At 45.9% G+C, this 24,178-nt stretch overlaps 1 protein-coding gene across 2 annotated transcripts in view; it reads right to left on the reverse strand.

Annotated features, from left to right (window-relative positions):
* The window catches only part of RXRA (retinoid X receptor alpha), a 179,223-nt gene that overhangs the window by 42,016 nt on the left and 113,029 nt on the right, over positions 1–24,178 (reverse strand). For both annotated transcript variants that reach the window (XM_056860276.1, XM_056860275.1), the window contains exon 2: positions 2,907–3,172. In XM_056860276.1, coding sequence (XP_056716254.1) covers positions 2,907–3,172 — 266 coding nt within the window. The remainder of the gene's footprint in view (positions 1–2,906; positions 3,173–24,178) is intronic.

A 24,178-nucleotide genomic window follows, 5' to 3' on the forward strand; every position in this document is an offset into this window, starting at 1 on the left:
CAGGGTTGTGGAAAAGGGATCCCAGACACGCTGCCCTGAGCGCCACAGAGAAAGGGTAAGATGTACATGTGAGAAAGGCGATAGGAGACAAAGATTCACCAAAGCTATACATGGCCAGTCCCCAAACCTCTCGAGCCCAACCATTGGCCCAGCTGCTGTGTTGTCACATTTACTGTTCCCAGAGTTCCTCTCTGACAAGAAAGGGCCTGTCTCAGAATTGCTCCTCTTGAGTTATGGAGCTGCAGCGTGGAAACAAGCAAGTTTCATAGCTGCTTCCTCTCATGTAGAGCTTTGTTGATAGGCCCACTTCTGCTCCCTAACCTCCAGTGGAGACACACTGTGACCTGGATTCTGTACAGTTGTCAGTAGGGTGCTGTCTACTGAGAAGCCTTTCCTTGGGGCAAAAAGATGGAGTCCTTTCATCTCCTCCTAACCTGGCTTCTGTGTGAGGAAGCAACAAATCCTTTTGGTGCCACATCTGGCCCATGGATGGTGCATCTGGCTTCAAGCAGCAGGAACAGGTCCTCCAACAATGTAGGGAAAGCATTCTACATATGCTCAGAGATGTTCTTGTTTGCAGCCTGTCTGCAAATATCCACACTCATCCACAGACTCAGTAGGTTTCAAAACTTCCTTTCTTCAGGGAATGCCAAGGGACCCACCCGCCTCTTCCACAGAAGCCCCGCAGCAGCGAAAGATTCTGAGGAGTGTTCTCAGTTGACAAAAGGTGCTGGCCAGGCCTGTTGGCCCTCACCAGAGCCCTGTAGGAAAAGAGGGCCTCCCCGTGCACTGGCAACATGGAAGAATCCAACTGTACCACCACATCCCTTGAGAAGCCCCATGGCAGAAGGGACCAGCCCACATCACTGTGCCTCCCCACGGGCAGGTTTCCAGGAGAGGCTATGCTGGTGGGAGCAGGGGCCGCAGTTGGAATTCCTCCCACACCGCATGGGACTTGTGCAGCTGCTTCTGGGTGGCAAAGGGAGTCCAGTGAGGGGACCAAAGTTTACACCCAAGAACTTGCCCTATGGTGCCTTACTGCGCACACCCAGAGAAGATCAAAAGAAGGTGGCCCAGTGGTTTTGTAGGGAAGCCTGCTGACCGTGTCTGACTTTTCCACTGAGAAGCTTCCAAGAGACCCAAAGGCCCACGAGCCACAGCTGGATCTCCCCACCTTACCCCAGTTTGGATCTCTTTGCATTAACATCATCATCACCATCATCATCTCCTATTCCAATAGTCAAGCATACCTAATCTGCGAACCTCAAATCTGTGGATCAGGGCCACAAATAAAACAGATTCTTCTGCATTCTTGGGGGACCCCCAAGTTTGCAGAAAAACCTGAAAACCTAAAGGTATTACATTGGGGAGGTTTAAATCCCCACCCCCAAATAATGTGCCTTATCTATGCATGCACAGACACGGACCTACCTGTGTCCTACCAGTGCTGGGCCCAGCGGCAGCTCCCAGACACCGCCCCCACCTGGCCTGGAGCTACAGCAGGCTTGGCGACAAGGTGGTGGTGGTGGAGGAAGGGAGCTGTGCCTGGGCTCGTTGGGCAAGGGGGGAGGATGGGATCCCCCTGCAAGTCTCGTGGGCCCCCACTTGTAATTATCATTAAGCAGAGGTGGATTTACAAAAGCCAATTCCATCCACACAGCTACAAAGGCTACAGGCCTACTATAATGTGTGATCGTGTAAGTAATACATGGACACTTGACCTGTGGAAAAGATTCAACCGACTCTCCAGTGCTCCTTGAACGCATCAAATCTACCCCTGGCGAGCAGGGCCGGATCAGGGCAGGAGCCCTGGAGGGCTTTGGCTCTGTCTGAGACTCACTCCCCCTCCTGTGGAAAGAGTGTCCTCCCATCGCCATAAATCAAGCTAATAAAACCACAAAATGCCTGGCAGGTGTACAGCTCCCAGACAGAAGCCGGAATAAATAAAGCAGCAGCAAACGGCAGGGGGTGGCCAATTTCTTCATCTGCCCCCCCCACACCGCAATGAATGTGCAACACACACAGCCAAGCCTGCCGAGCCAGCCAGCCAGCAACAGGTGGCCAGGGCAGTCCTGGCTATTTTTAGACTGGGGGGCTTATCTCCTTGTCGTGGGAGGGCCTTCTGTTTTTACATAATCTTCCATCAGCTCCACTGCCTCGCACCTCCCAGGAAGGGAAACAAATCCTCGCCTTGCAAGAGGAAATAATAGTAATAACGCCAATAAAACAGGCCAGTCTGGAAAGAGGACAACCAGAGCCCAGCTCACCAAGACTCACGGGGGGGGGGGATTTGCACATCTCTCCCCAGACTCCCTCCCAACGCCAGCCCAGCACTTTTCTTGATGGCTTGGAGGAGCGCTTCTGGCCAGGACGTCCCGTTTCCTCACCAGAAGGCGGCTGTGTCCGCACACGAAAAGAAGTGCATCTAAAGAGCAGACCAAGGGGCTCCCTTGTATAACAGCTTCTGAGAAGGCCTCCAGCAGGCCAGGGAGGGGAGCACCCTTGGTGCTAAAAGATATACTGCCTCTTAACATGGAAGTACAATTTCACTTGTCACAAGTGAGAGCCATCCTGGCACAATCTATGGACCTGACCTTTTAAAATCCATCACAGCCACCATCACATCCCCCAGCAGTAAATTTTACATACATAAAATAAAGATGAATAGGTTCCACAAGTAAACAACACATGCTGTAAAAATATTTTTAGTTCATCGGTTCTTAATCTATTGCCTCTCAGCTGCTCTGACATCTAGTGTTATCAGAGACAGAGGGAATCTTCCATCCTCCAAACAAATCTAGTGCTTTTAAATACTCTTTCGCATTGCTGCCTTTTGTCCTCTCCACCACATTCCCTGGGAAGGTGCTCCAGGCCGCTGCAGAGCCCCCCCCCCCCGTGTTACTCACCTGTGGGCTGCCAGTTCCAAAGCCAAGGCCCGGGGTGGACGGCCCAGACATTGAGTGAGACCCCATCGGGGAGCTGATGACTGAGAAAGGAGGCCCCATGCCATTGAGGGGGGAGTTCAGGGTGCCGATGGGTGAGTGCAGTTGGCCTGGAGACGCCAAGGAGGAGCCGATGCCAGGCCCGATGGATGGATGGAGGGAAGGTGCAGTCATCGGCCCACGGCCAGTCGGAGAACTCAGGGAGGTGGAATTGACTTGGGTGGAAAAATCTGCAGAGCAAAGAGAGAAAAACACCATGAGCGAAAAAAGAAAGGGCCTCTTTACTAACCACAGTCACACCAAGCTATCTGGTTCCCGAAAGCAGAAAAGATGGAAGAGATAATCTTTCAAAAAAGTGTATTTCAGTCACTTAAAAAAAATAATAACAAGGTGTCAGTTAACAAATGATTAGGTCAAAGCAAAAAACAAAACTCAATAGCACAATAGTTGATTTATTATTTACTTATATTTTATCAAAGGTACAGGCCTCAGTGGTTACCCCATTTTATCCATAATTCCTTGTAAAGTAGGTTAACCTGAAAGGTAGTGAGTGGTTCAAGGCCCCCCTCCCATCAAACAACAGGGCTGAGTCAGCATTTTGCCCTGCTGATCCAGATCCACTATAAAGCCTTGCTAGCACAAAAACCTTCACACACACACACACACACACACACACACACACACACACACACACACACACACACACACACACACACACACACACACACACACACACACACCCTGAGGAAGAACTGAGCCTATATAAACAGGAGGAACACAGCATTGTATCCAGTCTCCTAAGCAGTCAATTCCCAAGCACTGAATGCCGCTACAGAGCCACCTATAAAATATCAGCTGCAAAACTAAATAGCAAATCACATCATGCATCAAATATCAACTGCCAAATATAAAATCTTGAAAACAAGGATCTCAGGATATCTAGTCCAGAGATCACATATCCAGTGAATTCTCTGTAGCTCTCCCATACAGCCCCAACCACCCTTACTGCCAAGGGAGAGTACATTTTCTGGGTAAATGGCCTTCCATATAATGGTGAGAATTCTGGAAGAGTTTTTGACTGCCAATTTGGTCCTGTTCCTTTCTGAAACCACGCCTAGCTTGCTGTGGGCCAATTGGGAAAATTTAACAATGGGGTTTCAACAGGATGGAGTCTTGGAATGTAACATCCCGTTACATTGACTGAAGAGGGTTTATTTTGCTGTCCCTTCCAGGGGCTTTTGATGGGAACCGGGGGGATCTTCCTTCCTTCTCCCCAGCTGACCTCATTTAAGAACACATTTGGAAAAGCAAGGACACTCCTCCCAAGTGGCTGGTTTCTAGAAGAGTTCAGACCTGCCTGGATGCATCACTGCCTCTGATTTGGCAGCCAAGAGAGGTGTGGAACCTGGAATGAGGACCAGGGAGGCTAGGATACAAATCCTCACTCACTCTGGGTCCGGTATCACAACCTCTTGGCCTCACCAGCCCTACAAGTTTGTTGTCAGGCTGCAATGGGACAACCCCTCTCTACCCGCACAACCTGAGCTCCTTGGAGGAAAAGCAGGATACAACTGTGGACATCTGTAACATCTGGATATGGAAGAAAGTTGTACTGGGAGAAAAGACAATGAGGAGGATTAGTTTTGCAGACTTTATCACAGCCCTCTTTTAAAATCCACTCCCCACTGCCTGCAGTGCATTGCTCCCGCCCCTAATTTACACTTTCTGGCAGAGAAAAGCTTTTCCACCACACCACTCTGTGAGCAACAGGTCCCAGCAGTGGAGGAGGGAAAGGCCTCCTCTGCCTCCCAATCCTCCCCACTTATGGTGTACATTGAGAACCTGGGATGCGTTTTGAGGGCTGTTGTCTGGAAGAGCTTGCAATCCTGTTCCATCTGCTGCTTTGGGAAGGGACCCTCTGCAGACACAATGAGCCTGCTGACCCATTTTTGGAAACAAATTAAATCCAACAAGGATTATTGGCCAAGAGCCTGAGGCACACTCTCCAGGCCGCTTGTTCCCATGGGCACACTTCCTGTCCACAAAGCATCCACAGGGAAAGGGCAGCATGGCCACTTGGCATTGCCTGGGAAGCTCCAAAGCCGCCGCCTCACCCCTTGGGAGTAGATCTGCACTTCCTGTGCCAACTGTGTTCACTACACTTTGGGTGTACCACTGTTTCCTGCAACCAAATGTGAAGGCCAAAACTGGATCTGCCTCAAACCCACATGTGACCCCCCCACAAAAGTCTTGTATAGAAACATGTGATGTGATGCTATCACATTCAGTACGTTCCTCCTTTCCCCCCCAATTCATTCGCTGTTAGAAAATACTGAAAGGAACAACAAGGCATCCGGAAGTGATGTGCGGGAGACTTCAGTGGGGAGATGTGGGGTGGAGGCACCCATGCCTCCCCATTTGCCTTGGGCCTGCGGGTATCAGTCTGGAAGCCCCAGTGGGTTCCCATGCTCCTCTCGTTTCGCAAACAATGTAAAACAGAGTTATTCAGGAGCTCTTTTCTATAAAGGTAACTGGGCTCTACTATAACACAGGGGTCCCCAACGGGGTGCTCATGGCGACCATGTTGCTCGCCAGCACCTGTCCAGGTGCCCAACAAGTGTTTTTAGAAAGTGGGTGGGGCCATGTGAGGCTCCTGCCCAGCAAGGCTTCTGATTGGCCACTGTAGATCTGATCGGCTGTGCAGATTACAATGCCACTGTTTTAGCAGCAGCTGCCACTGCAGTGTTGTTTTATCCCTTTTCCCAACATATTTTTAAAATCACCCCTCTTCTCCCCTGCCCACGGCCTCCCTCTGTGTGTGTAGTTATGCCAGAACCCTGTGTGACAATTCCATGGGTGCCCACAGGCTCAAAAAGGATGGGGACCTCTGCTGTAACAGAACTGTTCGTGAAGGCCCTTTATAAAGGGTCTGTGGATTATACCACTGGGCATAGGACACATTATCAGTTTGCTGCAGGTATTCCTTGTTGGCGTTTCATGGTTTTCTACTGATGTAACACCATTTTTCTTCATTATATCCACACTCTGTATCATGCCTCATACTGCATGCTCATTCGGATTTCGGTAATCCTATTACACTGCTCATTTGACATCTCATATTGACTGTATCGAACTACACTGTGCTTATTAGATGTTTATTTTTAAAAAAATTAATTCATGTATACCCTACCATTCTCCTCAATGGGGACCCAAAGAGGTTTGTATCATTCTCCTCTCCTCTATGTGATCCTCACAACAACCCTGTGAGGTAGGTTAGGTGGAGAGTGTGTGACTGGCCCAAGGTCACCCAGCAAGCTTCCATGGCACGAGTGGGGATTTGAACCTGGTTCTCCCAGATACTAGTTTGACATCGTTAACCATTGCACCATACTGGCTCTCAATCAATCTTTGTATATAGACCATTACCAACTTTACACTATGTAATCCATTTTGAATCTTAGTAAGGAAGGCAGACTATACACTCAGTAAATAAAGAAGAAACAATAGTTGGAAGGAACCAAGTCTATCACATGATGCACCCTTTTGCATCAAATATGTAGACGATCCAATGGCTACTTCAGATGACAGCCAGTGTGCCAAACTAGGACCTGGCTTCAAATCCCTGCTCTGCCATGGAAGCTTGCTGGGTGAGTTTGGGCCTGTCACTCTCTTTCAGCCTAACCTACACAGCAGGGTTGCTGTGAGGATAACAGCAGGGAAGGAGATCCTGTAAGCTGTCCTAAACTCCATAGAGGAAGGTAGGGATATTTTAAAAATATATGTGATTTCATGCATTACATTTCTGAACAACTTAAAGGCACACTCCAAATGAAAAACCTGTGAAGTGGCCCTAAGAGTCTGGGCTGTGTGATTCACTCAAATAATCAGGACAGGGACATCCATGGAAAACAGCGCGGGCCTCTTGTCTGCCGGCAGCAGCACTGTCAGCCACTCCAAACACTTTTATGAATGAAGGGTGTCTTCCCATTTGTCCACGCTTACAGCTCCCTCTTCCTATTCTTCCCCACCCACCCCTCTCCCTGCACAAGAGCTTCCTGCTCTTAAAGTGAGAGACAGAGAGGTGTCTCTCTGCACTGGCCTTGTTTTGCCTGGGAGAGAGACTGGGGATGCCTTGGTAACCGTTCATGAAAACTGCAGGATCCTTCTTCATGTTTCAGCCCCTCCCTACTCTCTCAAGTGCACCCACCCAGGGACACAAAAGGTTGCCGTCCTACTAAGGGTAAGTCCTAATGGGCTTACTTTCACATATGCACACACAGAATCGGGTGGCAGGGCACCAGAGATCCCCTATGAGGGCATTTCATGTGCTGCAGCCCATGCGGCTAGTTTGGAATCACTGACAGTCTACATAACAGAGGACAGCATGGTTACGTTTGCCACTCACTTTCCTTTTTATCAGCAAATCTGTTTTTTATATCATTCTTTCCTGCCAAAGGTCCTGACTTGGTCCGGAGAAAGGCAGGCTTGTAAATATTTTAAACAAATAAACAAATGCCCAGAGATTCAGCAGGAGGAAGAGCGTGTTCAGCGTCATGTAGCAGCATCAAAAGGAGGGGGGCAGGGAGTGTTCCTGAGTGCAGGGTCAAGGGTCTTCCAAGGACAGATGTGTGCCCCCATTTTCATCCATGCAATGAGGAAGTACCTCTGCAGTCAGGACAACCTGTGAGCTCTTTCTGATGGGGGGGGGGGCAACTGGAGAGATTGTTGTTAGCCCTTCCAGGAGTAGAAACCAGCCAGGCCAACCCCCCTCCCATCCAGTTTCTCTTACTCATCCTGTTTACATGCATCAGACAGTTCCCAAGCACCAGGCAAAGAACAGGGTGTGTTTGTTGGAGCGGCACACTTGGGGGGGGGAGGGGGATTCCTCTATGCAAAGTCAAACAGCAAAACACTTTGGAGCCACCAGACACGCCAATGTGTGCACACTCTGGGCAGGCCTGTGCGCATGCTAAGTCTCCACCGGAGAGCAGGAAAATAGCAAACGGCCCAGAAATCAGCTTCCAGAGACTCTTGCTTGCTTGCTGTAAAGCAAGTTTCTAGTCCTGGTTGCTGTGAATGTAGACTTGAAAAGGCATGAACAAACCCTGCTGAAAATGCCAGAGAGGGGCCTGCATTCTCGCCTGGCCTGGCCTCTCCCCAGGAGAAGCAAAACCAGATTTAAATTATGCAAGAGACAAGAATGTACACATATTTGCTAGCTGTGCACAATCAGGGTAAAAGGGTGCCTGACACAGCTTCTCCCAGACAGAATTTAGATTTGTATTTGGTTTTGCCCCCCTAAAAAAAGAAATATCTCCTTTCTCTGTGGAGCTCAGCAGTACACATGGTTCTCCGTGCTTCATCTTCTCCCAGATCCTGTTCAATACTCTAACCACTGGGTAAATGGCCGTCCACTAGCTCTTAATTTCCTGGATGCAGACTGCTAATTTGGTCCACTTGGAGTAAACAAAGCTCCCCACTGCCGCCCCCCCTGCACACAAAGGGTGTTGATGAGGCCTCACACTCTAACTTCCTGTACAGAGGCACCACATCCCAAAAAGGACAACCCAAGACTTTTTGGATGATTCCAGCAGCACAGGGCACCATACACCAATAAGTTATTTGGCACAAAAACATCCAGGAGTCAAGTAAAAAAAGACACATCACCATATCCACAGCAAAGGCAACTTTTACAAACAACTGTCAGACCAAAACAAATTCTGTGTCGCAAACTCCCAGTTCTGAAACCACAGAAGCACATTAGCAAGGCATTATCCTCCCCTAAAATTGCAGTTATTTTCTCTCCATAGACAATTTTTATGCATTTCCATGCCTTCCTGAATTTCCATTATGGGAAGAAATCTGAGACGGCTCCAGTGGAAATCTGCTAAGTAGTTCAAGAGAGACATCCATTCCACACCTACGCCCCACCTCACCATTCCCAAAGCAGTGGTTCCTCTTTCGTTCAAACCCAGTCACTCCCAATCCATTTGCTGTGAGAGAATTGCTTGCATGCCGCAAGAAATGCATTAATTAAGTGAACAATCCTATGAGGCCAAAGCAGTCACCCACAGAGGAGGCTGTCTGCTACGTCACTGCATTATTTCGTTTACCTTTCAATCAGCCTCTATTCAACTGATTCTGCTGTGTTTCTGAGTCAGGCATGATTAAGCAATCAATTGCTTCTGGAAAAAAAAGATGGCAAGAGAATCAATGTGTGGCTCCACTTCCCGTGGCAGCCATGTTGTGGTTGCGTCTGCCTCCTTCTGTCAGAATTTCAAAGGTCATGAACCACACCATAACAACAGATGCTCTATCCAACAGCCCCTTGGTTTACCAATGCAGAGGAAGCCAAATGGGACAGTGGCCTCCATGAGTTTTAGCAGCATGCTCTTCCAATGTATTTTTGAAATATTAACTTTAAACGAATTAAACAAATATTTCTCTAAAGGCTAGAAAGGATTTTTCCCCATCAATATCCTTAAAAAGTCAGAATTTAACACCACAATATACCTAACTCCACAGTTATTTAAGTGTTCACAATTTCAAAACTCAGCACACAGGCAGCAAGCGAGAGATTCAACTCCAAATTTAGCTGGCTTGGCTGTTCTGTGCAAGGCCCACTGGCTCCCAAGCTAAAACGCAACTCCATATACATATCAGGAAGGCATTTTTGACAAGTGTAGCTTTTAAGTCCTGCTAATGGCATGAAAGCCAAAACAGAATCGTTTTCAAATCAGACATACATTCAAACCAATGAGTGTTCCATCCTGTGACTGTAGACGCTGAACCCCCACCCAGCATCAACTGAACCAACTTCACTGGTTCCTCCCTCAAATCTCCCCTTTCAGCCACGGTAGGTCAACAAATGTTCCTTTATCTTTTTGCAGAACTTACACCAATGTCTGTTCTACTCTCATCGAAGGGGAGTTACAATTTCATCCATTCTTCTCCCTTCTGCAGGCTAACCCACAGAATTCCTGAGTGACACTTTCTCAACAAACATGGGGGCCAGGACCTTATCAGCATCCCGTTTTTTAACAACATCAAAGCTAGGATTGTCAGGATCCTCTGAACATTTCTGGGTGGCAAGCCTGATCTCAAACAACAGCTTTGCCCAAACAGCAGGCAGCCAACTCAACTACAGATCAATCCAGCTCCAAAACCCAGTTTGGCCAGCATGAGCAGTCTTGGTCGATTGTGGGGAGGGGGGAGGTCCTCATCCAAAATGTGTATAATGGGAATGAAAGGTCATCGTTGTTAGGGCAAAAAACATTTACAAAAAAAAGGGGTAAAATTCAAATGAAGTAATTGTTCAGAAACAGGATTGCACCTGCTCCTGTTCCTGCCCCCAAGCAGGAAAAAGTGTGAAAAAGAGGGGAAAGGAGGAATGGGGGAGATGAGTACTCTGAGCCAACCATCCAAAAGGATAAGATAAAGGCAAATTTTAGAAAAACAGATTTGACCATGGGGAGGAATGTGTACCACATTCTACGTTTTCAATTTTTTTAAAAAAATTATTTTTAATTACAATACGGGATACAAAAAGGAAAAAAGGGAGGGGATAAGGAGAAATCCATCTGATGTAAACAAGCATGGTTTTGGTCTCATAAATTCAAAAGCATTTTACATTTTCAAACTATTAATTATCAAGCATTTTCATTAATCTAGTATGTTTACATTTATCTGATTGTATATTCTAGTTTCTTATAGTATATTTATCAATTAATCCGCTAACATATAAGTATAAAATGGTTGCCATTTCTTGTTAAACTGTTCTATTGACTCATTATAAGTAGGATTCGTCATAAAAGTCATTCTGGCCATGTTTGCATAGTCGAGCATTTTGTCTTTTCATTCTTCTATGTCAGGTATAGCCATTTGCTTCCAGGTTCTTGACAGTACTACTCTTGCAGCTGTTGTGGCATATTTGACCACATCTCTGAATCTCATGGGTAAATCAGGTGGTGTTATACTTAACAGAAAGTATTTGGGGTCCAGTCTTATTTTTATTTTAGTTATGTTCTGTAGTTCACGTTGAATCTTCTTCCAGTACATCTGTAGTCTCGGACAGGTCCACCAAACATGAAAGTAAGAACCATCTGTCTCTTGGCATTTCCAGCAGGCCCCTTTTTTCCCCTTCAAGGTGGCCATCTGAGAAATCATGTTGGGTGTCATATACCACCTGTAGAACGTCTTGTACCAGTTTTCCTTCACTTCTTGACTTGCGGTGTATTTCAGTTCAAGAGTACAAAGTTTTTCCCATGTTTCCATCGTGACCATTTCACCAAAATTTTGCATCCATTTAATCACGTTTATCTTAACTTGTTCTTCTTCTTCAGGAGTAGTTTGTAGATTTTTCCTAACAAATGGTCATCACTCTTGGTTACGATTGACTCAAATTCTGTTAATTCTCGGAACGACCCAGATTGTAGACAGTCTCTTTTTAGGTTGGATCTCTGTTGAAGCCAGCTTATCTTTTCAAATTTGTCTTGGAGCATTAATAAACTTTTGATCTCTCCTATAGATTCTACCATGTCATGGTATACTAATGGCGATTCATTTTTCAATTTAATGTCTTCATGGTAGGCTTCAATCGGAGACATTATGGATGGCGGAGAGGGACTGATTCTCTTTTTATATCTTTTCCAGACTTTTAGGATCGCTGGCTTGATATCGCAATCTTCGGAGATTCTACCTGACTGCAACGTTGCCATAGGGTTCCATAAGGTATATGGAAGCCTTGCAAGAGGTCCGCTCTTTCCAATGTAATATTTCTGTTCTTGGGATTTATTTATTTTTTGAATATATTTTTATTTTCATTATATAATGGGGAATACAGAAAGGAAAAAGAAGGGAAAAGATAAACATATCTCATATTCCATAAGCAAGCCGACAATTTGTTGCATACCACAGGAGTCTGTCCTGGGGGGCGTATAGGGGAATGTGAAATAACAGGGTTTGCCTCTAAGCCTCTGCCATGATTGCAGAGCCACCTTTTCTACTCTTCCTCAGTTGTTGTCTATTTTACTATTTGCTATTTTAAACATATTGACTTTGTATCTACAATAAACTCATTTCGATTTTCAAAAATGTATCATATTATTAATGTGTCATGGCAGTTATTTTCTGGTATTGATGTATTCATAGAAGGATTTCCACCGTTCATGATGTTGATTTGAAGTATTATCTTCTAATAATTCAGTTAGTTTAGCCATCGATACATACTCCAAGGATTTATCTATCCATGTTTCAGTTTTAGGGAGGTTATTTGTTTTCCATCACCACTCTCGCTGCTGTGACAAGGTACTTTATCAGATCTTGCTGTCCTCTGTTCAGCGTATCGGGCGTTTTGTTCAAGAGGAACAATTTAGGATCGTATTTTATATGCTGCCCCATAATTCCTTCCAGGCTAGCATGTATTTTTTTCCAAAATTTCTGCACCAGATCGCATGACCACCAACAATGATAAAAAGTGCCTCTGGTTTTTTGACATTTCCAACATAGACCGGATGTTGATTTATTCATGTTTTGAATGTCGCTTGGCGTTATATACCATCTATGTAGCATTTTTATCCAATTCTCATGAATGCTTCGGCAATGGGTGAATTTGAGATTCCTTCGAAAGAGTTGTTCCCATTCGTCAAGTGAGATTATCTCATTAAAATTCTCCATCCACTTAATTTGGCAGATCTTAACTTGTTCTTGCTCTGTATCGTGTATTATCAGTAATTTATATATTTTGCCCAGTAGATGTTCTTTTGTTTTGCTTAATATTTGGTCGAATTCTGTTTCAGGTTTCAATTTCCCCCGGACCATACAATCTGCGTTTAACCTTGATATCAGTTGATGGTATTGTAGCCAGGATATCTGTGGATAAATAACTTTAAGATCTTGAAGAGATTTAATAGATGCATCTTCATTCAGCAGGTCTCGGTATCTTATAGCCCCATATTTACATCTTTCTTCCGTGGAACCGTAAGCATTAAAGGGTGCCATTACTAAAGAGGGAGTGGGGCAAAGTCTTGGTTTACATTTTTGCCAGATCTTCATCATATTTTCTAGATTTGGATGTCTGTTCTTGGGATGTTTGATCCAGTCTGCAACCCAAGTCAAACAGGCTGCATGGTAGTATAATTTAAAGTTCGGTAGCGCTAGCCCACCTCTTTTCTTCTCATCCTGTAGTACTTTAAATCTAATTCTTGGCTTCCTGCCATTCCACACAAAGTGATTTATTTGCTTCTGCCAGTTGTCTATCGTCTTGTCAGGTATACTTATTGGTAGAAACTGGAATAAAAAGGGGTAAAATTCAAATGTAGTAATTGTTCAGAAACAGGATTGCACCTGCTCCTGTTCCTGCCCCCAAACCAACAGTGTGAAAAAGAGGGGAAAGGAGGAATGGGGGAGACGGGTACTCTGAGCCAACCATCCAAAAGGATAAGAGAAAGACAAAATTTAGAAAAACAGGTTTGGCCATGGGGAGGGGGTGTACCACATTCTACATGACTCTCGCTCACGGTGACAAACTACTCAGCCTGGCTGTCACAATAAGCAGCTTAGTTTAATGGGGCCACGCTGCAGCTAGCCTCCCACCACGCACTGGGAACGGCTCCCTTTCGGCCGGCGTTGCTTTTCTTGGGGAGTCGCCACGGAGCCTCTGCCTCATCCTCAAGGACTTTGCTGAACCAAGCCCAGAAGAGACCAAGGCAACCAGCCAGCCGACAGGTTAGCTGGGATTGTTAATGGACTTTTAATTACATTCAACTGCCGTTTAATGGGCTAGAAGCAAATTGGAAATGATAGAATTGCCCACAGGAGGGTGCTGAGCTTTGACCAAAGAGAAAAACAGAGAATGATTCAGCAAGTTGGAGGGAGAAGCGAAAAAGTTCCTGGTGGTTCAGCTAGAAGAAATGCTGGGAATTTCCCCTGCTTTTACCTATTTCTTATTTCTTTTTTTGCCCAGTCCAGGTGGGCGACAGCAGCCATTGTAAAAATACAAAATAAATTATCACCTCCAGATGAAAATATGCGAATGGAAATGCATCGCCATACCCAATCCCAGGAGTATTTTGCGATCGCACTGGCCAAGGATGGGTTGGGGTCCTGGGTGGAAAGTCAGCTGGGTGGGATGGCTCAGAGATATCCATTCCTACTCCTATCCGACAAAGGGAACTTTGACTCTCAAAAGCTCACACCCCAAAAATCTTTTTGGTCTCTAAGGAAGGAGATTGTAAGCCACTTTGAGACTTCTTCAGGTAGAGAAAAGTAGAGTATAAAAACCAAATCTTCTTATTTCTGGATTTTCCCATCTGCCTGTTTAAGTCATGACCCTCCTGCCCCACCTTCTGCTCAGCAATACTTCTACAACCTATTTTCCCCCACTGTGAGCCCAGAGACTGGAAAAATAGGAGAAATGGTGTTATGAACAGTGTAAGAATGCTGATGAAATACATTTATTTCAACTGTTGCATGGAGATTACAGGTAAGGCAGGAAGTTGCAATGGGCAGGAAGGAAGTGGAAGGATCCAGAGGAGCGACAAGGAAAGAACAGGGAAGAGAATGCTGCAGCAGTCAAGACAGGAGACAGCCACAGGGTGAGCCACTCTAACAGCCCACTGGAGGCGCCTGCAGCATACAGAAGGACACGAGTCATATTTGTCAGAAGCTGCCTCCCTTGTCCCATCATCCCACTGCAGAATGAAAACTCCCTTTATCAGTTTTTGCAAAACAAGGGGGCAGACCCCCAGCAATTAAGCCAGCTTGCTTCACCCACCCCAAATCGGTAGGAGCTCAAGGGAGTGTGAAACAGAGAAGCAAGTCTGCAAATTGTGTGTCTACGTGCCACAGGAAAGGGCCATGCATGATAAGGGAAAGCGTGGCTGCCAAATCCGGCATGCCTCGCACAGAGCCAGCTCCTTCTGGAAGCAGGAGGCTCCTTTTAAAGAGATAGGGCCAGACTTGCTTCTCTGCACAAGCACACTGCATCCGTGCTTAGCTCCAGCAATGCCTGCACCAATCGGCCCTGAATGGCGAAGACCAGCACTTCCCAAAATCCTGTGAGCTGGGGGCAGGGATTAAAATGCAAGGCACGTACCCTCAGCTCCCAAAACAAGAGGCAGGCTTCATCCTGACAACTGCAGGACAGTGCCTGCTGGAATCCTGCCTCTGGCCTTAGCCCGGGGCTTGGAGATGGGACCTCTTTCTGGCCAATGGTGAGACTTCAGTCAGCTGTAGCAGGGTCTCCAGCAGTGAATCCTGAAGCATCCATTGCTGTCCATGTTTAGACAGAAAGAGGGGATCTGTGATGCACAAGGCCCCTCCACTCCAACAGGAACCAAGTGAATGCATGTATCCAAGATGGCGGCTTGAGGGTTCAAGGCACAGTGGCCACCCCCTCTTCTAGCACCTGAGTTTGCTCTGGCAACCAAATATGATCCACTCTCTTAAAAACTTCACCTTCTCTCCCTGGCTGTTCCCTGGCACTGTCCCCTCTCCAAAGCCAATTTATTTACTTAGGTCATTTGTATCCCATCTACCCTCTAAGGAGCTCGGGGTGCGGCTGATGTGCATCATCCTCCCCTCCTCCACTTTGCCTCTGTGTGGGAGGGAAGGCTGAGCAGCAGGCCCACGACTAGCCAGTGAATTCCATGGCTGAGCGGGGACTTGAAATGGAGTCACCCTCTCCACACTGCCTCTCACAAAACAATAATTCTCATGTTAAAAAAAAATCCAAAACCCAGGAGATACCATTGTCTTCACCCACATTCAGCCCTGGTCTCCTCCTGCTTTCCCCGCCCCGCTAAAATTTAGATAGTGGACTTACTGGGGCAGTCCTTTTCCTTATATTATTCTACAAAGCAACAGGTACATGGATGGGAATCCAGAGGCACCTGAAAGACGGACAAAACATGGATGTAATGATGGCCACAAGCATGGATGGCTTTAGACTGGAGTCAGATTCATGGAGGAGAGAGGTCCATCAGTGGCTACTAGACATGGTGACTGACGGGAGCTTCTGTCTACAGAGGAAGCAAACCTCTGAATCCCAGTGCTGGGAGGCAGCAGCAGGGGGGCTTCAGCTTCGACACCCTGCTTGTTAGCCCACCAGGGCTACTGGTTGGTCCTTGTGTGAGACAGGATACTGGACCAGATGGACCACTGCTCTGATCTAGTGGGGCTTTTGCATTCCTATGTTCTTAAAATTTATTCTTGTCTTAAATTTGGTGAGTCACAGCTAGGGAACACAACTACCACACTGGAATATGGAACACTGGCAGTGTTGGACAAAACTGCATTTTTAGGGAATTACTGTCCAGGTTTGGGAGGTCAGTTGGGACAACGACACCCCGAACTGCATGCAGAGGCTGCAACACACCTTGGCAGCCCCCTGTCACCACCCATACTGTCCATGGCTCCAGTTGCAACTATAAAAATCAATGTGTTATGAGCATGTAAAATCGGATTTGGAAATGGTCATAATCAGGAAAACAATCCCCTCCTCCAGTTATGTTCCACCAAATGTGATGATGGTTGATGATGGGTTTCTTTCTTGGGACTCGAGTTTTGCATCTTACACAAACACCCCAATGTGATGTGCCCTGGTCAGACTGTGACCCTTCTGGAAATGACGGATGTTTTGTTTTAGAAGTGATCTTTGAGCCTGTGTTCCTAAACTGGCTCCAAGCCTAATTGGGAATGAGCAAAGTTCTTTAATCAATTAGTCGAGTTTGGTGGTCTCAAGACAACGTGGGGGGGGGGGGCAGCATTCCAGGACACTCAACTCAGCTTCTGGATAAACTGGGAGTTGGATGCTAAAAGGGAAGGCTCCCAACACAAATATTTTCTGGGGTCACATTCCCTGACCCCGATTTCCCTTGGCTCCCAGTGGAACACAGTAGCCCCAGATTAACTCTTTTCTTGCTGAAGAAATACTGCTGATATCTGCCCTGCTATTAAGCACAGTTGTTTTTGTTTAACCCCAGTTGTGAGCCAAGTACTGTACTGGGCGAGAAACAAAGGCTTTGCACCCCCTGTCTAGAGGGCCTGCAACCAGCATGAGGAGGATGGATGGATAGTGGAGATGTGGCTCAGAATATGGAGCTGGCATTGGAGCTGAAGGCTGGCAGGAAGTGCCACTCTCCTCACCTCAGCGCCGAGGCCCAAGGGCAGGAGGCCCTGCTCTGGTGCTCTGGCAAAGGCAACAGAAGGCCAGTCACCATGCCTGCTAGTCACAAAGAGCAATATTGCACACCCATTCCCTTCTGTGCCTAGAAGGCTTCGGGGCCTCAGCACCCTCCCAGCCCCCTGGCTCGTGTCCCGAAAGCTAGCATGGCATTGAGGTACAAGTGCCAGAAATAAACTGGGCATTCCCATCCCTCTTCAGCCAGGATCACTCAGTAGTTCTAGGTGTCAAACCATTCCACCGTCACACCCAATTCCATCCCTGCTTCTCATTTCCCAACTCTCTGTGAGACAATTTTAGAGCACTGGTTACTAAGAAGGGGAAGATGTGCCCGTGTACCCCCCCCCCCCCACGTACCCCATGTGCATGCTGCTAACTAGGGAAGAGAAACTCAGAAGGCCCTGCTGTTTCCCTGGACTTCTGCTCAGGTGGAGATGTGCAGGGAGATCTTCCTTGCCTCTTGGTTGCCATGGCCACAACACTAGCATTTTTGAATAGGAGAAGTCATAAAAATCCAATTGATAGACAGCTGGGCATGTGCAACCCACCACATCCTATGCCGCCCTCTCTGTAGGATTCCCAGAGAAACACTTTTCCAGCTTGCTCAGCAACATCACATGGCTTATACCAGTGGTTCTCCACCTTTTTTGCTCCGTTCCCCCCTTTCACCATTGTTCAGAATATAATTCCCCCCTTCCCACTCTAACTCAAAATTAAAAACAAACTACAATTTTACAGATCATACATAATATACAGGACATCACACTTTGCTGAATAGTGGTCGCAATTCCCCCCCCTCCCAGAACCCTAAAATCCCCCCGGGAGGGAATTTCCCCCTTGTTGAGAACCCTTGGCTTATACATTTCAACAAGATGGGCTATGCATTTGCAAGATCTCCTATTTACTATCTGATTAAGGCAACAGTGTGACAGACAGATAACGTAACTTTTTTGATGGACAAAAATCAGTAGGAGTAATGTTTTGCTGCTCTTTTTTCAAAGAAATAACTTAATGTAGGGAGGGAGCGCAGCATAGTATAGCCCAATCTCATTAGGTCTCAGAAGTTAAGCAGGGTCAGTACTTGGATGGGAGACCACCAAGGAAGACTCTGCTGAGGAAGGCAATAGCAAACCACCTCACTTGCCTTGAAAGCTCCTTACTAGGTTCACTAAAAGTTAGCTGCAACTTGACGGCACTTTTCTGTACAAGCACAGAGAACACACAAAATATGGTATAATATGAAACTGAGCTCAGCTTGCAAAGAACATCAGTTGTCGTTTTAAAACAAAAAGTTTCTAGCCCAAGGTAGACTGTTGTGTGAATAGGCAATGCTTGATAAATCTCAGGAACTGGAGGAATTGCTGAATTATTTTTCTGGCCTTCGAAGGGCAGGACTTCAGGCCGCTGCAGAGCTTCTGGTGATCATGTGCAACAGCAGCGTAAATGTGCCAGAACCAGGGCAAATGCAAGGCCACCTCCTTCCTTAAGAGCCTGGCCAGGGGTGCAGGCTCACCTGATACCCTGTTTCCTGGGGCTCGCAGCTGTCGACTGGAGGGCAGCATCCCAGTCCTGGAATCCCTCCCACAGGAGATGTGCCAGGTGCTCTCTCCATCATCGTTCAAGTACCAGGTTAAATCCATCTTCTCCTCAGCTTTCTGCAGCAATTCATTGCTTTGGTTTATTGCTGAAGATCGATTTTATGCTACTAATTGTAGTCTTATTTATTTTATTGCTCTATTTTATTTTGTATTCCTAAAATCCTATGCTGATTTTATTCAGGATACAAAACTCTACTGTTTTTTTTAATCAATGAGGATATTTATAACTGGATATAGAATGTGACTACTGTTTGTCATGGATATGGCCAGGAATAGAAGGCAACAGTTACTGGTCTTGACTAAAGAGAATGTGGCGGATGCTTCCACGGGCCAGATTCAGGTCTGGTCTGGTCTCAAACATGGCAAAGAGGGAGTTCAGACTAGAATAGCCTTGGAGAAGGACAAGGAGCAAAGGAGTAACAGAATAAAACAACTTCTAAGAAATTAGAAATAGGATAATTAATATCTGCGTCTGAGTCCAGGTGTGAGAAGTGTCTGGCTAGAATGTCAAACCGAATACAGTAGTGAAGAAACTGTTCAAAGATGAGCTATATTGGTTGAGAGCCAGCAGATAATTATATGTATGAGAAACTTATAATCACTATTTTAGATAGTGTTTGTTATGGTAAAAAGTAGGAAGGATAAACTAATAAGAATAAACTAATATATATTTTAAGATATTTGAATATAGATAACTTTCTATGATGTTTGAAGTTGTAAGATAATTAGTTAGCCAAGAATGTGAACCGCATCAGGTGGGACAGCTAGCTATTTTTGAAAGATGATTTTAAAAACCTACAAATAAGGAAAACGGAATTGTTCTGGTCAGGAATAATTAACGGGCTCAAGTAATTGCTCTGCTTTAATTGTCAATGTAAAATCAACAGATGGTATTCTCATTTTCTTTTAAACTAATGTAAATATTAAGTTTTTTAAAAAATTATGGTCTTAATAGGCAGTCCTTTTAGAATTAATATCTGTTTGTTTGTTAAGAAGTGCGTGAATTTTAAATAATAGTGGATTTGTACATTTTATATGGGAAAACTGAATGTTGTAGAGTTTTAAAGTTTGTGTTGAACTGGTCTTTTGACCTCAATAAATGATTTTGCTAGCTAATGTAAATAGTTATGCTTTAATAAAAAAGATAAAATAGAAGAAAATATTTTCTAGTAATATTTTCACTTCTGTACTATATTCAAATGAAGTAAAGATTCTGTTGAAGTGTACCTCTTGCCAGGTGATTAATGATTGGATATAGCAATGCTAACTACATGCTTATGGCTTTTTAGGGTCATTCCTATATCTGAATCAAGCCTGACCATAGTCTCCTGGAACAGCTTGGGGAGAACTGTGCCCCCACCATACTATTTTTTGTCCTTTTACTGGATGTGACACCATGCCACCATGCCCAGTTCTGACGTGTGGGGCTCTTGTTCTCCCCACTCAGGAAGTGGGAACAAACCTCCCACACAGACCATACCTGCCAAAAAATCTGGAGATGATGCTAGAAACTAGTAATCTTCCTATGTCAAGGTATGCTGTGAGGAGAACGGTTTCAGCTGCTCCCCTCTGGGAAGAAGGACAGACTATGAATGAAGTAAACAAACAAATGAGGACAGAGAAGTGGAGCAATTGGGGGGATATTAATTTGCTAGAGTCACGTTTTCCATGGCTGAGAGGTTGTCCTAAAGCTCATGTGAGGAGGGAGCCCCCCCTTCCTCTAATGGAGCGTATTGGGCAGCTAAACAGCCGTGTTCATTAATCTGCGGTGTCGTTTCCCTCTCCAAGGTCACCAAAAACTGCATATGCACACACAATTTTTTTATATATATTCACTTACTGGAATCTCTGATCTACTCAACCAAAAGCCATTAATAAAAGGCTGTTATTATATCACTGTGTCACAGAGAATTCCTGCCAGTGCCCCCACCCCCCAAATCCTTCCCACATCACCGAGCCTAAAAGAAGCCAGAACCACTAGTTCCTTCCCCACACCCATCAGAAGCCCGGCCCCATTCTGCTCTCCCAAAGGGAGGTTCAAAAGTTCACTTTCTTCACATTTTTAGTCCTGGTGCTTTTTCTTGGGGGAATAAATGAACGGAATATATTCACCCCAAGCTACAAAGCAAAGCCAAGAGCAAAAAGGGGGGGGGGGTATTTGGAGACTTGCTACTGGCAGGGCCACCAAACCACAACCTCTCATACCCAGTACAAAATCTGGCTGTCTCAGAATCCCTGCCGGTATTTTTCAAGCAAAATTCTAGTCCTCATGATTGTGGAGGAACCCTCAGGTGTGCTTCATCTGGCAAACATTCTAGTACCTAAATGGGTATGAGTGAAACTAGCGTCAGAGAGGGGGTGAACCAAGATCTGCCACTTTCTTCTGCTTCAGCCATATCTGGATTTTTGGTTTTCTGCCAAAGATTGTAACCTTGAATCTCTGAAGCAGAATAAATTACATTAAATCAATTTGCAAAAGTTTGAAAATGCTAGCAATGAAGTTTCATTTTTTCAAAACACACATACCCTCAAAAGTAGCCTTTCACTTAGCAAGAATTGCACAAACTTTTGTCTTTGGCAAGCAATGTGGAACACCCCACATTGGTTGCCAGACTGTCTTCACAACAGTGAAAGAAAAACGAAAGGGGTGGGGGATGCAACATTTGTTCAGTTCCTGTGAAGTACTGTACTTTGTAACTTCTGCTCAGCTTCCTAAAAAGATGTTTAACTCAGAAAAGCTGTTGCTAATAAGGCCAGCACAGAAGGGTCCTTTCATGGTGCTTGTCGGCGGAGCGTGACTTCAGCCGTTCAGGAGCTGCATTGCGCTCAACTCCAGACTGATGTGCCAAATGATGCTGTAATTGGGAGGCCATTCTGAACCTCTGAATTCCAGAAGAGGGAATGGCAGCACTTCTAACAGCCACAACTGGAGAATCTTTGACCATAGCGTGTGTGTTTGTGTGTGTGTGTTTGTGTAAAGCGCTATTAAGTCACAGTCAACTCATGGAGACCCCATAGGCTCTTCAAGGCAAGAGACAAAGATATATCATTTGCCATTGCTTGCCTCTGCACAGCAACCCTGGACTTCCTTGGTGGTCTCCAATCCAAGTATTAACCAGGACCAACCCTGCTTAGGGTCCAAGATCTGATGAGAACGGGCTAGCCCGAGCTGTCCAGGTTAGGCTGTTTGCACATCATCTAAACTAAAATATTGTCGAAGGCTTTCACGGTCAGAGTTCATTGGTTCTTGTAGGTTATCTGGGCTGTGTAACCGTGGTCTTGGTTACAAGATCACGGTTACACAGCCCGGATAACCTACAAGAACCATCTAAACTAAAATTTAAAACATGGGGCCACTGGGATAAAGTTCCTTGCTGAAGGTTCATTCTGTGGCAAACTGAGGTTAGAAGAAGGAGAAGAAGAAGAGTTGGTTTTAAACCCCGCTTTTCTCTACCATGAGGAGTCTCAAAGCGGCTTACAATCGCCTTCCCTTCCCCCCCCCAAAAAAAAAACAGGTACCTTGTGAGGTAGGTGGGACTGAGAGAGTTCGGAGAGAACTGTGACTAGCCCTAGGTCACCCAGCAGGCTTCATGAGGAGGAGTGGGGAATCCAATCTGGTTCTCCAGATTACAGTCCACCGCTGTTAACTACTGCACCATGTTGGCTTGCAAAAAAATGTCCCAGATACTCTTCTCTGAATCGTCAGGAATTATCCCATGTCCTCAAGCACAGCAAAAAGAGATGGGAAGCAGTAAGTAAGTAAGTGAGGGAGGGAGGGAGGGAGGAATGTCATGGCAATGGGTAAATCTGGGCCTGAAGCAAACCACCCCCTGTTCAACCTCTGCCCCCCCCAACCCTCTGACTTTCCTCAGAAGGCTGCAAAGATGACTGAGACAATATATGTGAATGGCTTTGAACACTCCACAAGCAGCATATAAATGCTAAGTTTTATTATTATAGCAGTTGGCTTGGTGTCTGGCTGCCTTGACTGGGAGAGCAAGGGGCACACATTCCCTTTAACAAGCCAGAGACTGGGAAATGAAAGCCGTCATACTACTGACCTGCCTGTCCCCTTCCTGGCTGGCTACAGATGATGAGAGATGTGCCAATGCAGTTTTCAATCCCCCAGAAAACATGGGGAACTCCCATGTTGGTTCGCCCTCCTTAATCATCTTTACACACGCACACTGCCCAGAACTTTCACTGATGACTGTTGCCCCAGAAGGTTGGACCAGAACCAACGGGTCGAAATTAAATCAAAAGAGTTTCTGTCTAGTCATTAGAAACAATTTTCTAACAGAGCTGTTCCTCAGTGGAACAGGCTTCCTCGGGAGGAGGTGAGTGCTCCTTCCCTGGAAGTTTTAAAGCAGAGGCTAGATGGATATCTGTCAGCAATACTGATTCTATGACCTTAGGCAAATCATGAGAGGGAGGGCATCTTGGCCATCTTTTGGGCATGGAGTATGGGTCACTGGGGGTGTGTGGGGAAGGTAGTTGTGAATTTCCTGCACTGTGCTGGGGGTTGGACTAAATGACCCTGGTGGTCCCTTCCAACTCTATGATTCTATGACTGTCACTAATGGCTGAATGGGACACGTCATTAACTGCTAGAGAAAATGTGCCAGGGGACCGGTGGCAGGGGACCACTGTTCTACCAGCATGTTTCAGCAGTCCACTTGCTCCAAGGATCCAAGGATCCTTAAGGGTCTCCATACAACATTAACCCTTGTTAGAGACCTTGCACCTACCAGCTCCGTATTCTGCCATTATTTCTTTTGAACAAGGGGGAAATGAGTCTGGATAAGAGGGCACAGACAAGTAAGGAATCAGCCCGCCCATCTGATAAGGAACTGCCAGAGAAGTAAGTGAAAACCTCAACCTGCCAAGTGCAACTTCTCTCAAAGGAAAATCTAGTGAGTTGTTGGGATTTCAGGTTTTGTTTTTGAAACATATGTTTCTAGACTCCATAGTAGCTGCAGTTAGAGACCAGGTTCTCCAGTCCCCATTTATTTCAATGGCAGCCACAAAACCTCATATTTATTCTTCTGTGCAGATTTTCCAAGTACTCAAAGCACTTTTCACACAGTCATCTTTACAATGACCCTGTGAGGCTGACCTGCGTTACAGATGGGGCGCCTTGGCTGGGGAGGACAGGTTAGTAGTAGTAGTAGTACTAACAACAACAACAACAGTCGTAGTCGTAGTAATAAAAAAAATGGTGGGCACAGGCTTGCCTAAGGCAACCATGGGAGTTCCTTGTGGAGGGGAAATTTCAGCTGTCCACTCACTCCTCACTCTTCCTGGCTACACTTCTTAGGCTTGCTTTTAAAACAAGCAGAAGGCTTGTCTTTGGAGTGGAAGGCTTGTCTTTCCTGATCTGCCCACTGCTTACCACGGGTTGCCAGAAATCTGACAGGTTAACCACCTTCTTCTGGAGCTGGTGATCCATGTGATCA

Source organism: Euleptes europaea, chromosome 14 (genome assembly GCF_029931775.1).
Source record: "Euleptes europaea isolate rEulEur1 chromosome 14, rEulEur1.hap1, whole genome shotgun sequence".
Classification (NCBI taxonomy): Eukaryota; Metazoa; Chordata; class Lepidosauria; order Squamata; family Sphaerodactylidae; genus Euleptes; species Euleptes europaea.